Raw genomic sequence first — 15,908 nt, forward strand, 5'->3', positions numbered from 1 at the left:
AAAACCCCTCACAGGAGCTTTAAACTCTCTGACGTGCATAATAATGCTTTGAGGATATCTTGAAGCTCTTCAAGTCAAACTGGAAACCACATCACAAATATAATATCACATTCACCTTTCCCTCTATCATCCTGTCATTCCCCATCCAAACAAAAGTCTTCCTCATATTTCCCACTCCTGCTTCTTCATCCTGTCACTTTCCTTTCACATCCAAAGCAGCATCTCTTGACACAGGATCCACTTTACTGAACCATTTCGCTAAGCAGCACTTAATTTGGGCTTGTGTGAACTCCTGGGCCCGCCCCCTTAGCCCCCCGGCCGCAGCATACTAGGAAGTATTTAAGGAACCCCTCAAGCCCTCGCCCCTTTGTCCCAGTGGAAACTCCAGTCTTGTGGTAACAACTTGGTGAGTCCCTTTGCTTTTCATATTCAAACTGTTGGGATGAGGGAGGATGAGTAGACGCTGCTATGGGACATTTTACTGCCACAATATGGATTCATTTAACACAGTTATGAGTTCTTTAATATGTCAGAGAGTTGATGATGGGCTTGTCGAGGGATGGATGAGAGATGAGAGTAGTAGTGAAAAGTGAGAGGGAAGAAGAAAAGGAACACATTGGTGAGCACGGTGTTGCAAAAAAACGAAAGTGTGGTCACTAGGACACACTCGGAGTTTGAGGATGCAGGGATGGGATGCTGACTGTGGAGTGACAGGCAGGAGGATCTAAATCAGGCTAGATGCCAACCAGAAAAACCACTTTAAAAATATTTACTTTGTTAGTCTCAGATCTTAAAGAAATTGTTCAATTGACAAGTGAAACACGAACCAAACAAAAGTGACTTGCATCCAATTATTATGTGATTAACACCCTCTGAAGACGAGTTGTTTTTTGAAGCTTAAATCCCTCAATGAACAAAGTTTATCTTTTCCAGGACACTCTGAAAAAAAAGAGTTTCATTTCATCCAGCCTTAACCGACTGAATGAAATTATAAATCTGGTTTAACATGTGTTTCTGCATTAATCACTGTTTATATGGCGATTAACACAGCAGTAATTTATCCTTTTAATCAAGTCATTTAAACTTTGTACCTATATCATTATGTGTAGTTATCCACATGTGTTGAATTCAATTAAATGAAGAATGTGTTCCTAAAAACTTAAATTTGATGAACAGACTCCTTCTTCTTCTATAGTCACATTCACGCTGAACTCATCTTCACAATTAATAGCGTTCATTGTTAAATGCACAACATGAATAAACAATATTCAAACAAATCAGTCTTGTAGGACAGATTCCTTCAGGCTTGATTTTCCAGGAAGCTTTAGTAGTCACTTAATTGGTGGCTATATTAGAGTACTGATTAAACTGTGTGACACTTTATCAGCATCATCACACTCACTGCTTCATGAGGATCATGTTTATGAAACGTTACATACACCGCTTCAGCAGCCATGTAAACTGAACGTACAGGTGTAGCTTTGATTGGGAAGGTCTGCATGACGAAAGAGGGGATGCTCTGTCACTCTGGATGCAGACCAACGATCCTGGAAGGATCACAGCACATGTTCTGGCCTCACACACAGAGGGATCCACTGTGTGTGTGGCGACAGCTGAGGATAGACTGAAGCCCCCGCTGCCACTTGCCACTTGCCACACCGCCTCAGCTGTTAACTAGCACCCGGCTTAACGATGACAAACAGAGAAGGGGCTGTAAAGGGGGGGGGAGGGCAGGGTGACAAGGGTCCCGAGGCTGAAAATAGATCTGTGAGTGTGTGTGTGTGTGTGTGTGTTGGGAGTCCAGCCATGTCCTGTTTTGGCTTTCGAGGCAGCTGAGAGATTAGAGCACTCAGAGGTGTCTTCATACTTAACATGGTGCTGTATTGTTTCTCTGAATTGCGTAGCTCAGATTTTAATTGATTCATTCTACATTTCAGTACAATAAGGATAATATTTCACGCCTACAGTATGTTAGCTTAATTAAACTGAAGCTTTGCAAATACTTTTTTTTTATCAGTGTTTTGATATAAACATGATCAAAGAGAAGTATTTATAGTCTTAAAGATGTCAAAAGCCGATCTTTGACCTGCGTTTCCATGCTCTGTCTTGTACAGAAGGCCAGCCAAGTAAAGACCAAACATGTGTGACGACGACGAGACCACCGCCCTCGTGTGCGACAACGGCTCTGGCCTGGTCAAGGCTGGGTTTGCCGGTGATGACGCCCCCCGTGCTGTCTTCCCATCCATCGTTGGACGCCCCCGTCACCAGGTAGGGATCGAGAGAAGGGACATGGAATCTGAATGCAAATGCACATACATTTATCACGGGATTTGACTTTTCTTGTTCCTGATATTCTGACGTGTTGTCTTCTCTCGCAGGGTGTGATGGTGGGTATGGGTCAGAAGGACAGCTACGTGGGAGACGAGGCCCAGAGCAAGAGGGGTATCCTGACTCTGAAGTACCCCATCGAGCACGGCATCATCACCAACTGGGACGACATGGAGAAGGTGAGACTCTCGGACACAAAGACAAACAACAAAACCTCAAAGATTTCACAACGATCAGGTCCAGTTATTGTGTCCCTGACATACTCCTCGCTGTTCCTGCATCACAGATCTGGCACCACACCTTCTACAACGAGCTCCGCGTGGCCCCAGAGGAGCACCCCACCCTGCTCACTGAGGCCCCTCTTAACCCCAAAGCCAACAGGGAGAAGATGACCCAGATCATGTTTGAGACCTTCAACGTCCCTGCCATGTACGTGGCTATTCAGGCTGTGCTGTCCCTGTACGCCTCCGGTCGTACCACCGGTGAGTCTCTACCAAGGACCTAAACTCTACGTCAATCAAAAAAAAGCATTCTGTCTTCTTACAAACTGTCTTTGTAAAGGTATTGTGCTGGACTCTGGTGATGGTGTGACCCACAACGTGCCCATCTATGAGGGCTACGCTCTGCCCCACGCCATCATGCGTCTGGATCTGGCCGGTCGCGACCTGACTGACTACCTGATGAAGATCCTGACTGAGCGTGGCTACTCTTTCGTCACAACTGGTAAGAAGGCGCAAACCACTGACTGGGGAAAAAAAAAAGATGGATGACTCTTAAGAGGACAGAGGTGTTAATGCACCCAAGGGGAATTTCATTTACAGCCATTAAAGGTTAAACTAGTTAACTTAAGCTTCTCAGGATAGCCGCTCTAGAAACCGATGACACCAACAGGTAGTGGTGGGAAGCGCTTAGATCCTTTACCAAAGTTAAAGGAATGATACTAAACTTAAACATACTTTGTTATAGGTAAAAGTCTTTAATAATGTAAAAGTGTACAAACTTGAACAATCATAGTAATACAATCACACCGTTATTTATATTCAGATTACTGTTTAAAGTAAATGTATTGAGATGGGACTATATTCACCACTGACAGGGCTGCATGATATTGGTTAATAAACTCACTTAACCTGGTATTAGCACAAAAAGAAAAAGTAAGTTATCATGTAAGAACACTGAAATCCATGATCTATCAAACTAAGGTTTGAAAGCATTAGCTAGCATAGCATTAGGCTACCCACTGATTTTTTTGATTTTTTTTAAAGCAGCCAGCAGCAACTCACTTTATTTTTTCATTGAGTAAAATTGTAATTTCCTAAAATCATGAAGGTTTTTTCATAGTTTTAAAAGTTCATATTCTCAGCTAAACAAATAGTTAAGTCTGGCTTACTTTTTGTATTTTGTTCTCTGTTATTTGTCCTAAATTGGTCAAAAGGCATCAAATTATTTGTCTTGTAAAATATAATAAGTAATGTCCATTACATAGTAGGCTACCTAATACTGAGCTTCAGCTTCTAATATAGCCGCTATTATAGGATAAAGACAACAAACAATACATTCATATTTTCTAAGACAAAGACAACTGGTCGGTGAATATTGTATAATTGCTGAAGTTTATAAAAGTTGATTAAAGTAGCCTATTTGTAAATAAACAACAGCTTTAAGATGAACTGAAATTAAAAGGTCATTTATTGAATAACCTTTAATTCCTACTAATCAAATTTCAAATGGTTTCAAATATGTAACACAAAGAGCTGTCTATGTTTTTATATCCATCAGTGTTCAGTGTTGTTGAACTGGTAAAGTAATCTGCGTGTTTTCTTCCCGCCAGCTGAGCGTGAGATCGTGCGTGACATCAAAGAGAAGCTGTGCTATGTTGCTCTGGACTTCGAGAACGAGATGGCCACCGCTGCCTCCTCCTCCTCTCTGGAGAAGAGCTACGAGCTGCCCGACGGTCAGGTCATCACCATCGGCAACGAGCGTTTCCGCTGCCCCGAGACCCTGTTCCAGCCCTCCTTCATCGGTGGGTCAGCAGAGACAGTTACCGCCTGTTGACACACTATGACGTGGCGTGTTTTATATCTGGTTCAGTTCTGAATAGTTGATGAAAGTTTCCTCCACCTTGTGACCAAAGACAGAAGATTTTTTGTTTAAAATTAACACAGAATGTTTCAGGAAATTACAGTTTTAGAAAGATGCAAAAAATAATATTTATCTATTAAAAAACGTAAAAGGCTTCTACATCATATGAGCTATTAAAAAGTAGTAGTAGTAGACATACTCGTTGGATAAATTATAATAAAATAAATCAAAAGTTAAAAAATATATATTAACAAACAACTCCTATGTTGTTTAATGCAGTTACCTATATTTTATTTTTAAGGTTACACTTTACTTTAAATCCTATTTATAAACAATATTCAGTATACAAACTTTACATAATTGACATATTTTACTTGTTTTTTTACATAAATAAGTGTATTTTAATGTATTTTTCAAAAACTAGAATTGTGATATAACAAAAAATGTATGGGACACATGAAAAAACATGTATGATTAAACACTATCATAGCCTTATAGTTGCATATAACTATTTTGTGAAAAAATAAATGTACCTATTATAGCCAGTAGGGGGCAGTATTTTTTATATCAAATTAGCTTTTACATGTATGATTTAATTTAAGTCCTTGTTTTATTGTAAAGCAACACATTTGTTTTATGAAAAAAAAAATCTCTGTATTATTTTTATTTCAGCACTATTTTGTATTAGTATATATTTCACTGTTAGCTAAATAAGAACCTCTCTTCTCTCACCTGCACAGGTATGGAGTCTGCTGGTATCCATGAGACTGCATACAACAGCATCATGAAGTGCGACATTGATATCCGTAAGGACCTGTACGCCAACAACGTGCTGTCCGGTGGTACCACCATGTACCCCGGTATTGCTGACCGTATGCAGAAGGAGATCACCGCCCTGGCCCCCAGCACCATGAAGATCAAGGTGAGCCCTTATTGGCCAGCGTCCTGTGCATTACTCCAGATGCTCAAGTTCATTATTTTTGCAACAAAACAAAAAGTTCTTGTACCAACCTCTGCTCTTCTTCTTTGCAGATCATCGCTCCCCCTGAGAGGAAATACTCCGTCTGGATCGGTGGCTCCATCCTGGCCTCCCTGTCCACCTTCCAGCAGATGTGGATCAGCAAGCAGGAGTACGATGAGGCAGGCCCCTCCATCGTCCACAGGAAGTGCTTCTAAACTTCCAACCAGCACCAAACACCCCACACAGACTGCACCCGCCTACCTTACTTACCTGTATTTCTACTGTGCCTTTTGCTGTATATACATGTACCGTTGTAATAAAAATAGCTGCTTTTAACAGAAACAGTCTTGAGTGTCTGAGTCTCAATCCAAGAGTAAATCTCAATCGATGCCATAAATCTATAGTAGTATACGTCATAGGGCTCATTTTCATTTTTTCTAATAACCATGTGAGCATATCAAGAAATGATGGTGATTTTCATGTTAAACATGCATTTTTCATTATTTGTCTAGTTGTCCAAATTAAGATATGATAAGATGAGGGGCTGAAATTCAATCATAAATAGAGGGTGAAAGACTACAGCAGTAACTGAAGAGTTAACACTACTGCTGGGCAATTAATGAAGTTTTAATTTGAAGGACAATTTGGGCTTCCAGGATCATGAAAACAAGATAATGGAGGTCAAACGATTACTGTGCAGCATGCATGCTGTGTTGCGCTCGTTCTATTCATAGGTTTAATCAAGTGTGGTTAAAGTTTCCATGTGTTTGTTGTTATATTTTGGCCACAAGGATACATCACCAGGACCTCCAAAAATGTGTTGATTTATTATTAATTATTTGATTATTATAAATATATATATATTTTTAATATATTTTTACATGTTGTAATTCATGTAGTTTCATATATTGCTTGTTGAGAATGTTTAATTGATAATTCATGTAATGCAGATGTTGTAAAAAAAATCAATTATCAATCGTGTTGTTGAATAATCGTGATCTCCGTTCACATATCATCGTATTTATGATTTCTGCAATAATCCAACAACCCTAACTAACACTAAGTTTTTGGGTCTTTTTTTACAATCAAATTATTAAGTTGTTGTTTCCAGAATAGTTTCAGGAGGGGGTTTCTCACTTCACTTTTCCTCTTGGCAAATATTATTTAGTGTTTCAATGGGCCTGGCTTTACCAGCGTTTTTGATTTCTATATTATAATAAATTCACTTTGTATTAGAAGCTCACAATAACAGCCCTGTTATCAGTTAGTAGTCTAGAAGGGGCCAAACATGTAGCCTATTTCTAGCTTTGCATGGTTTGAAACTGTTCAAATTTAGAGTATTTCATATAGGGGGGGAAACTAAATATATCATTTAATCAAAAAAATGATCCCAAGATTTTTTTTGTATTGCATCAAATTGAAATAAAAAAAAAAAACTACACATTCACTGTAGGCATACCTTAGTACAGCACTTAAAAACATTTTACTGCAAAGCAAATGTATCTTACTGACTGTATATACAATTACAGACTATTGGAGGCACACAATAGATGACAAACGTAGCTTACAGGATTAACTTACTTACAGGATAAATGCAACTTCAGACAGTTATCTTCATCTAATTTACACGTTCCCTATCACATCTAAAAATCTCATGTTAACCACTATCCCACTGTCACCTGAACACAACACTTCACTAACCTTCACTTCCTCGTCCAGTGGGGCCGCAGGTGATACTAATTAACATGTCACACCCGGCCTTCTTCATTCACTGCTGACCTGCTGCATTTTAGCGGCATTGTTTTCGGAGTGTCTCGGTGATATTTGAGCCATGATGAAGGCCACTGACAGAAACGTGATGCGGTTTCATCTTCGGGTGATTTACGGGATAACTGTGAAGAGCTTTGAGAAGAGAAAAGACAGACTGTTTATGAGCGGTGCCAAGGTTTTTGGTGTCCCTCTGGAGAATTTGCCCAGGAGATACATCCCTGAGTTTGGACTGGTTCCCTGGTGAGTGAGTAGGAGAATTATCCTTTAATAATAACAAGTTGAAGATGTTTTTTTATTTTATTTTAATTTCATATGTTGTGTCTCAGCTTTTTGGTGGATGCTTGCTCATTGCTCCTGGAGCGTGCTGGAACTGTAGGCCTGTTCAGAAAACCAGGCTCTCTTCCTCGCATTAAGATCATCAGGGTGAGATTAATTGTATTTAGCTTATATAGTTTGTTGAATTTTAACAGTGGCTTCTGATGGTGGGAGTAAAACCTGCTTCCTTTTGGTTTCTCTCTGATATGAGAATAAACAAATTATGTTCAGTGACTTTCGAGTCCAGAAAGATATATCTGATTTTGTACGTCCCAAAACTCTGTCCCAGGTCAAGCTGAACCGTGGAGAGGGGTGTCTGTCCACATCTCTCCCCTACGATGTGTCGACCCTCATCAAACAGTTTTGCAGGGAGCTGCCGGAGCCGCTGTTTCCCTCTGAGCTCCACGCAGCACTGCTCAAAGCTCAGGCTCTGTCCGACCCTCAGGACCGGACTTCAGCCCTCCAGCTGCTGTCCTGCCTCCTGCCTGCCAGAAACTCCTCCTGTCTGCACTACCTGTTTGACTTCCTGTCCAAAATCTCCCAAAGGTTTGTGGAAAAACAAGTAATAATGGAGAGGACTGAGCTCCCAAAATAAAGGGGTTGCAGTGCATATCTTGGAGTCAGAAGGGTTAAATTGGCAACAGCTGCTGGTTTTTTTGGGGGGGGGGCTTTTGCGCCTTCTTTGGAGAGATAGGACGGTGGATAGAGTTGGAAATCAGGGAGAGAGAGATTGGGGAATGAGATGCGGGAAAGGAGCCACAGGTTGGATTTGAACCCTGGCCACCCACTTGGAGGACTATACCGTACTAGCGCCCCACAACTGCTGTTTTAATCTAATACAGACAGTCTCCTGATCACAATTGAAATATGACTCAATATTTTGAAGTTGCACAGTTATATACTGGAATCACTTTACTTAACAACAAACATATTTTGCAATTCTTATTGGCTCAGAAGTAAGGTCTCTTTCCCTTCTTCACATCACAACTCGCTCGACTGGATGTCGGAGTTAATTTATAACATGTTTACGTGTCATAATGAATGAGTTGACTTCTTGTGTTTTTCTCTATTAGATGCAGTGAAAACTTGATGACCAGCTCCAACCTCGCCACAGTGTTTGCTCCGTGTCTTTTACCTCCTCCAAACAAGGCGGAAATGTCCGAGGGACGACTTGAACTCCGAGTTCTGGTCCTTCGCACCTTCATTGAAAATCCTAACCTATTCGGTAACCAACAGATCCTTCAGTCACATTTTGATGAGTGATTTTTTTTTTATGCAGGCTGGAGATTGAGAGATGTTTTCCTTTTGCTAGGTGTGATTCCTAAATCTGTGATGGACAGTATGGAGTACTTGATGAATTTCCATTTTATCAAAGATGCAAAGAGAGGGCCTAGAAAAAGACACAGTTTAAAAGGTAAAACATGGGAGCCCGCTGGAAGATTCTGTCCATGAAATGTTTCTCATCTGAATATCTTTTTTCTGAAATGCTTGTAGGAATGCATTCCATTAAGACGGTGCCCTGGATTAAAGGAAAGCCAAAGTTTGAGCCTCCAGTCCCTGAGCAGAAGCAGGAGTCCTCCTCAGGTGACAGACCGGCGATCAGGAGAAGCCTCGGCCTGGAGACTTTCCCAAACGTGCAGCTCTTCAGGGCCTGCCTTCCCGGTGCAGGTAAACACACAGTCAAGAAAGAAACAGGCTGTAGAGAAAAGTGGACTTTCTATTTTACACAGATTATAATGATGTGTGAAATGTGTGGTTTCAGACAAAGGTTTCAGTCCTGCAGCAGTTTTGTTGGAAAATCCCCCCAAAACGGCTTCCAAGAACCCACGAGAAAAACTAAAAAGGTGAAAACTTAAAGCATGGTTATTAATTGAATTTAACGTTGTGTTTTAACAGCATATGACCAGCAAAGATCGCTTTGAAATAGGAGATTTGAAAGTGAATTTGTGAAATCTGGCATTGTTTTTTGAGTCTTATCCAGATGGATTTCAGGGGGGTCATTTAGTCGAGTCGTTTTTATGCATTTGTGGAAAAACAACTTATCAATATGCACTTTTGTTTCAACCATTCTTTACATTTGGAAAAGTCAAGTGAACAAAATCAACAAAGTGTGAAGTGTATTATTCATTTAGAAAGTTGTATATTTGCATTTTTCATGGAGTTTGTGTTAAAACCAGTAGGCTATGTAATATACAGAAATGAAGACTTATAATGTGGATTTTCTATTTTGTTTTGTTGTCCTCGTTCCTCAAGATTCCCCCAAGGACCAGATGAAAAGAGCTCTTCTGTGCCCACTGGTGTCAGGACACTGCAGCTCATACATTGGAAAAAACGCCATTCAGTATAGGGAACCTGTGATGTGGCTTGATCTGTAAGAGAGCCGTTTTTATTTATAAGGTGATGTAGAGCATTTTAGTGAGACAAGTCGGGTTACATTTTAATGTTCACCTTTTTATATGAATGTAAATATTTCTAAACAAAGACTTTTTTTGTGTGGATTATGTTGTGATATATTTTTAATGATCAAATTAAATTTTTATTTCAACTTTTGTCTGCACGTTAAATAACCATTGGAGGTCACAAGTCCAGATTGAGGGGAAAAAAACATGTTCAAGGGAAAAAAAACTGATGAACAAGCGAAGAACACTTTAATCCAGTCGGATTAAAAAGTTTTCTCACTTTTGAATTGGACAAAATGCAAACAGTTAAATTCATCACACTAACATGAACTTAAACTTGATGATGTCACATTGAAGAAAATACATTAGAAGAAAAACCCTAATTGATTTGTTGTGATCTCGGCTGCAGACTGTCCTGACCTCTTCTATTCATTCTCAGAGCAGCGATGTTGTGATGCGTCATGTATAAATAATTGGCAAATTAAAACAGCCAATCAAAAGGGAGGATATTTGGTGTCCTAGCAACAGTAGCTGAACCGTGAAGTGAGGCATCCTCCTCAAGGGTTGCATAATGGCAAAGGGAACAGTGTGGTCATCAAAATAAAGTAAGTACAAAATTCCCTGGTAAAGAAGGGCTTTACGGGCGCTCCTTTTTAGAACAACGTGGAAGCATTCCTGTCTAAATGTGTGCTAAATGAACTTTTTTAAAGATTAAATTGCCTAAACGATAAGAAACAAAAGAATAATTGCCCCCTTTTTTGTCAGTTTTGTGAAGTGGGCTTTTATTTTGAAGCCGGACGCGTCATTTTATTTCTAGCTTTACATCTCTCACAGCAGACAGGTTCTTCTACCATCAAACACGGTAAGAAAAAACACCAGGAAAAGCCTTTTTGATTATTTGTGATGTTTTATAATGATAAAAATAAACATTTAATCAAATACAACATGTTACAAATGACGATGTTTTTTCATGTTTCATTGTCCTGTTATGGAGGCTATTTATAGACTATTTACACTGGACGTGTTGGCTCTGTTGCCTCTTATGTTTACTATAATGACATTTAATATAAAAACGTTTTAAGATGTTATTGTTTACACATAAAGAGTAGAGTATCTAGTCTACCTTGTGTCTAAAAGGAACATGCAGCTGTGTTTGCACATGACAATTACACGCCTCTCCATTGTTGAGCTTTAAAATCTACTGCGTTGTTCTCCTCTGCAGATGACAGAAATGGGCTCTGCGGTGCGGTTATCGTTGCTCGGCCTCCTCCTGTGCCTGCAGGTCGGCAGGGCTCCAGCACGGAGCCCCCGCACGGTGGACCAGGTGTCTGAGGCCGACATCCAGCGGCTCCTGCACGGCGTCATGGAGCAGCTGGGCATCGCTCGGCCCCGGGTGGAGTATCCTGCTCATCAGGCCACCAACATCGTCGGGCCTCAGAGTATACAGGGTATGATGGATTCAACATGTTTAGAGGAGAAGAACTGAGATCTTTAAGACTTTAAGGGCTTGTGTGTACAAAAGGCACATTTTTGAGTAAATATCTTCATATGTCTTTATTAGTTCTTTACATATTTAAATAATATTCTTCAAATTTTTCCTTCTTTTCATTTCATTCTGGTCAAACAAAACATTGCCTGTTATAAAATACTGCACTAATTGTCTATGGTTTGATTTTATAACTAGATCTTTTCTACCATTAAATGGACTTAAACTATGTTCAATTCACTGGTGGTCTCTCTCTCTCTCTCTCTCTCTCTCTCTCTCTCTCTCTCTCTCTACTGTCTCTTTATGTCCCACTTTATATCAGTCTTAATTTGAATGCGTCTTTTTCAATTTACAATAACAAACAACAATTGATCATTCCCTAGGGGAAATCTAAACCCTGAATACCAAGTATTAAATATATAAACCAAATAAACACATCTAAGCATTACTTTAGATTATCTCATATTTATATAACATAATATACACAAATGCTTTATTGATGCCTGCTTTTTTCCCCACCTGATAAATGTTGCTGTTTTTGTGTTGATTGTAATGCTGTCTTTCCTCCATAAGGTGGTGCTCACGAGGGGCTGCAGCATCTCGGCCCCTTTGGAAACATCCCCAACATTGTGGCCGAGCTGACAGGCGACAATGTTCCCAAAGACTTCAGCGAGGACCATGGATACCCGGACCCTCCGAACCCCTGTCCCCTGGGGAAAACAGGTAGAGACTCTTTTCTGAATCACAGATTTTTATTAAAACACAAATGACTATTTGTGTTGCTGTTATTTCTGCCACTGTGTCAATCCTTTTCAGTTTTGTGTTGTACTCTTTGCACTTTGCTGTTTTGAAGCAGTGACTTTTTGATAAGTTGCTGTTGAACAGTTACGATGGCTCACTCTTTTCTCTCTTTCTGTCGGGGTCTCTTCTCACTCTCAGCGGCTGACGGCTGTTTGGAAAACGCTCCAGACACAGCCGAGTTCAGCAAAGAGTTTCAGAAACACCAGCACCTGTTTGACCCAGAGCATGACTACCCAGCTCTGGCTAAGTGGGTGAGTACATATTAACCTAATTAAATACTTTAAAAAAAATTAATTAAACCTCCTTTTTTTTTTTTTTACACATTTATACTTGAAAGATTAGAGGTTCGACCTTAATTTGAATTGGCTTAGAGTCATTAAAGAAGCAAACAGAGACATACTAATGAAGAAGGCATTGCCACCGCAAACTTAACAAAAAGCACGCCATCTTTGTCATCAGGAGAGAATATTTGAAGTCTAAATAACATATCGAAAAACCTAAACAAAACTACAGTTATATTAAAAGACACATAATCTTCCAATGAATGTTATAAACTCGTGGTTACAGCTTTGTTTCTCAAAAAAACATTGTGAAAGTCGAGCTGATTTAGATTTAAAAGATCAAACAAATGTTGTGTGTTGTTTTTGTCTGACCTTAAGAATAATCCCTTTGAGTATTTTTTGCAATCAAGAATATTTTTTTTTTTGTTTGTGTTTAAAAAAACAATGGACTGCAAAGCGAAGGATACATGATTTTTCTTTGCCTTTCCTTTCAGAACAAGGAGCTGTTGTACCAAAAGCTGAAGGGAGGTCCTAAAAGAAGAAAAAGGGTACAGTGTTTTATTTCTTTATTTCTTTTTTAGTCTTATTGTCAGAAACACCACAACACCAGAGCTAAAATGTAATTACCCCTGAAGGAGGAGGTGTACCCTATAATCGTTTCTCAACAAGAATTTAACTCCCGATTTTTTTTTTTGGGAAAAGACCTTTATTACACAAATATGAAGTCTATGTTTTAAAGTATGTGTTCTATATTTGTTGTCTGCCTTATTGCAGAGCACCAACCCCTACTTAATGGGCCAGAGGTTGGAGAACGTGGTCGCCAAAAAATCTGTTCCTCACTTCTCCGAGGAAGAGGAGGACGTGGCACCGACCGTCTCTGTTGCCAGATCCTAAATCCAAAAGCCTATAAGCTCCTGCACCTGCAACACTCACTGTAATATGGAAGTACGCTCTCAGAATCAACTTTTTAACACTACATATCACAGCAATCTGGTTAACAAACTGTGGAAAAGTGAGCTCAGAAAATAAAATGTCATGTTTCCCTTATAAAGCATAAACTTCAGAAAGCTTTGTTAATGGAATCAAACGTTAAGGACTTGAAGTGATGCGACTTCACGAGGGAGAATTGTCACTTCAAGACAGGGAAACTGCAACATTTAACAGTATAGAAAACTCTTCTCTTGAACCCAGCTCTTTGGTAAACATGTTGGTCAGACTGTGAAATTTAGGGATCATGCTTGACTGTTGACCTTTTGGCTTTTAAGAAAGAACCTTGAAAAGCAAACAAGCTCTGCTTTTCATGAAGGCTGCTTCAGGAAGAAAATAAACTCCTTGAAAAAGCAGGAATTTCTGTTATTATAGAACGGAAGATATCCTTTCGTAATCCAAGGAGGGGTAATTCACTTTTACACTCTGTTATTGAACATGCTACACACACAGGCTGAAACACACACACATGCACAAACAGGATCCTCTGGACACTTCGGGAATCACAGATTCATAAAAGGAGTCTCTTCTGTTGCGACCGATTTGAAGGCATGTTGACTCTTCACCTTACTTTAGCTTCGACTGCTTGTTAACCAAAATGCTAACATACGATGTGTTACAAACGTTGTCTGTCCGTGTACACCATATCCTGCTCTGTATTATAACAAGAGGTTGTATAGAGATATATTCATTTAAAGGAATGTTGAATGAGAAAGTTATATCCACAACTGTACATAAATGAACTCACACTGAAGGTTATTTTTTTTTGTCTCAATGCAATCAGATAATCAACTCATTACTTATCATATTCTGTTCATTTTGAATTGAAGTAGCTTTGCTTTGTCATATTTATACAAGGGGGTGCGTGTGAGCTTCACCACTGTAGCATGGTAACATTATTACATTGTTATTCCATTCTAATTATCATACTGCAGAGACTTACTGAATCTGTATTGGGTCGGATCTTCTTAACGTAGATGTTTGTGTAAAGTCAAATAAAAGATTTAGCTGCATTGACAAAGTCTGGAGTTTTATTTTTTTTTTACCCTCTTTTCAGAGAGAAAGTGAGGATAAAGGGGTTTTGGGGGGGGGCGTGTCCTGCTCAATCTCAGTTTAGAAATCCTGCTGTGTGTCATTCTTAAAGCCACTACAGAGGACGCGGGGACAGGAGGAACTAGTGCTGTGAGTGTGAACTGTATGACTGGATACATTTTCTTTGAAGAGCCTCACCACACAACAGGTAACTCAAATTCATGAAATCTGATTATTATAACTCTGAAATTCACTTAAATTTAGAAAAAAAGCCGATTAAATTTGGTGCTTAATTCGCGCGTAAAAGCTGTGCGTAAAGTTCTCTCCATCAGTGTCTAACTTTTGCGTCTTTCTCATTAGCTTCAGTGATGAAGACATCATCAGCGCTGATTTCTGCGGCTGTTTTCACGCTGCTGCTCAGCCCGTTGTGGAGTACAGATGCCGCCACCTACCAGGGCGCTTTCCCCCACCCAAACAAATACAACCCAAACGAATCGGACGGATGCCAAGCACCCGCCATCAGTGGACTCGTTTCCCACGTGCCGGGGCCTGTCACCTCAACCGACGAGGTTCTGGAGTCCAGTCAGGAGGCGCTGCACGTAACGGAGCGTCGGTACCTGCGGCTGGACTGGTGCAAGACGCAGCCGCTGAAGCAGACCATCCAGGAGGAGGGCTGCCTGAGCCGCACCATCATCAACCGCTTCTGCTACGGGCAGTGTAACTCCTTCTACATCCCGAGACATAACTACCAGGACGGGGACGCCTTTCAGTCCTGCTCTGCCTGCAAACCAAAAACCTTCAGCACCGTCACCTACACCCTCTATTGCCCGGGTCAGACGCCCAGCACCCGGAAGAAACGGATTCAGCGCGTAAAGCAGTGTCGCTGCACGACGATAGATACGGATTAGACAACATATCTCTACATCCAGATCGATAAAACCGTGTTTCCGCTGAGGGGATGTGTGCAGCTTTGTGATCAAATAAAACGCAGTTTATTTTTTTTAACGGGACACTTGAAAATAACGCGTGAACAGGACGGTGAGGAACTTACCTGAGCCAATTTATCACTTATTCTGCTGATGGACAACAAACAGGTCAATTCACTCACCACGTTCCCTTTAAAAATAAAGATTTTCCTGCAAATACTCGTTAAAAAAATATTCAAAATGTCGAGATAAATACCAGTTATTAAGTTGGTTGCTGGAAGATTTTACATGCAGGATGGACTTTAACAAAGTTTGTGCTTCAGTCAAGTGTTTAGTGTCAATGAGAGCTTTGGGAGTTTGGATTGTAACACTTCATAATCTCATATTTGTTGCAGAAACGCAGAATAACAGAAATGCAGCAAAGTGTGTTAGATTTCTGATGTTTGTATTGTGTCCACTGTGTGGGATGTAAAGCTGAAGACTGTTCCAATATGGAGATGTTAGTAATGTAACCTGCACTGCTACATGCCTCGTCATTTT

The 15,908-nt window shown here is 40.1% G+C and overlaps 3 protein-coding genes across 3 annotated transcripts; all 3 read left to right on the plus strand.

The window, feature by feature from the left end:
- Positions 1–250: 250 nt before the first annotated feature.
- Positions 251–5,713, plus strand: actc1a (actin alpha cardiac muscle 1a). The gene is made up of 8 exons (XM_065963521.1): positions 251–406; positions 2,115–2,268; positions 2,379–2,507; positions 2,615–2,810; positions 2,890–3,051; positions 4,160–4,351; positions 5,151–5,332; positions 5,443–5,713. The coding sequence occupies exons 2-8, from the start codon at positions 2,140–2,142 to the stop codon at positions 5,584–5,586; spliced, it is 1,134 nt and encodes a 377-aa protein (XP_065819593.1). The 5' UTR covers positions 251–406; positions 2,115–2,139; the 3' UTR covers positions 5,587–5,713.
- A 1,468-nt stretch (positions 5,714–7,181) lies between these two features.
- LOC109988407 (uncharacterized) lies at positions 7,182–14,423 on the plus strand. Its single transcript, XM_065964109.1, has 13 exons — positions 7,182–7,381; positions 7,468–7,564; positions 7,746–8,002; positions 8,530–8,681; positions 8,769–8,870; positions 8,951–9,124; positions 9,219–9,300; positions 9,710–9,797; positions 11,078–11,303; positions 11,915–12,064; positions 12,281–12,393; positions 12,918–12,971; positions 13,198–14,423. The coding sequence occupies exons 1-13, from the start codon at positions 7,203–7,205 to the stop codon at positions 13,315–13,317; spliced, it is 1,794 nt and encodes a 597-aa protein (XP_065820181.1). The 5' UTR covers positions 7,182–7,202; the 3' UTR covers positions 13,318–14,423.
- A 51-nt stretch (positions 14,424–14,474) lies between these two features.
- On the plus strand, positions 14,475–15,848 carry grem1a (gremlin 1a, DAN family BMP antagonist). Its single transcript, XM_020639951.3, has 2 exons — positions 14,475–14,650; positions 14,803–15,848. Exons 1-2 carry the CDS (start codon positions 14,608–14,610, stop codon positions 15,348–15,350), a joined length of 591 nt encoding a protein of 196 aa, XP_020495607.2. The 5' UTR covers positions 14,475–14,607; the 3' UTR covers positions 15,351–15,848.
- Positions 15,849–15,908: the final 60 nt, after the last annotated feature.

The sequence above is a fragment of the Labrus bergylta genome, chromosome 15 (genome assembly GCF_963930695.1).
Source record: "Labrus bergylta chromosome 15, fLabBer1.1, whole genome shotgun sequence".
In the NCBI taxonomy this organism is placed as follows: domain Eukaryota; kingdom Metazoa; phylum Chordata; class Actinopteri; order Labriformes; family Labridae; genus Labrus; species Labrus bergylta.

Coding starts and splice junctions, on each gene's coding strand:
- actc1a (XM_065963521.1), top strand. CDS start 2,140: ATGTGTGACGACGACGAGACCACCGCCCTCGTGTGCGACAACGGCTCT. Junction 2,508..2,614: donor ACTGGGACGACATGGAGAAG/GTGAGACTCTCG, acceptor CCTGCATCACAG/ATCTGGCACCACACCTTCTA. Junction 2,811..2,889: donor CGCCTCCGGTCGTACCACCG/GTGAGTCTCTAC, acceptor GTCTTTGTAAAG/GTATTGTGCTGGACTCTGGT.
- LOC109988407 (XM_065964109.1), top strand. CDS start 7,203: ATGATGAAGGCCACTGACAGAAACGTGATGCGGTTTCATCTTCGGGTG. Junction 8,003..8,529: donor CTGTCCAAAATCTCCCAAAG/GTTTGTGGAAAA, acceptor TTTCTCTATTAG/ATGCAGTGAAAACTTGATGA. Junction 12,972..13,197: donor GTCCTAAAAGAAGAAAAAGG/GTACAGTGTTTT, acceptor GCCTTATTGCAG/AGCACCAACCCCTACTTAAT.
- grem1a (XM_020639951.3), top strand. CDS start 14,608: ATGACTGGATACATTTTCTTTGAAGAGCCTCACCACACAACAG. Junction 14,651..14,802: donor AGAGCCTCACCACACAACAG/GTAACTCAAATT, acceptor CTTTCTCATTAG/CTTCAGTGATGAAGACATCA.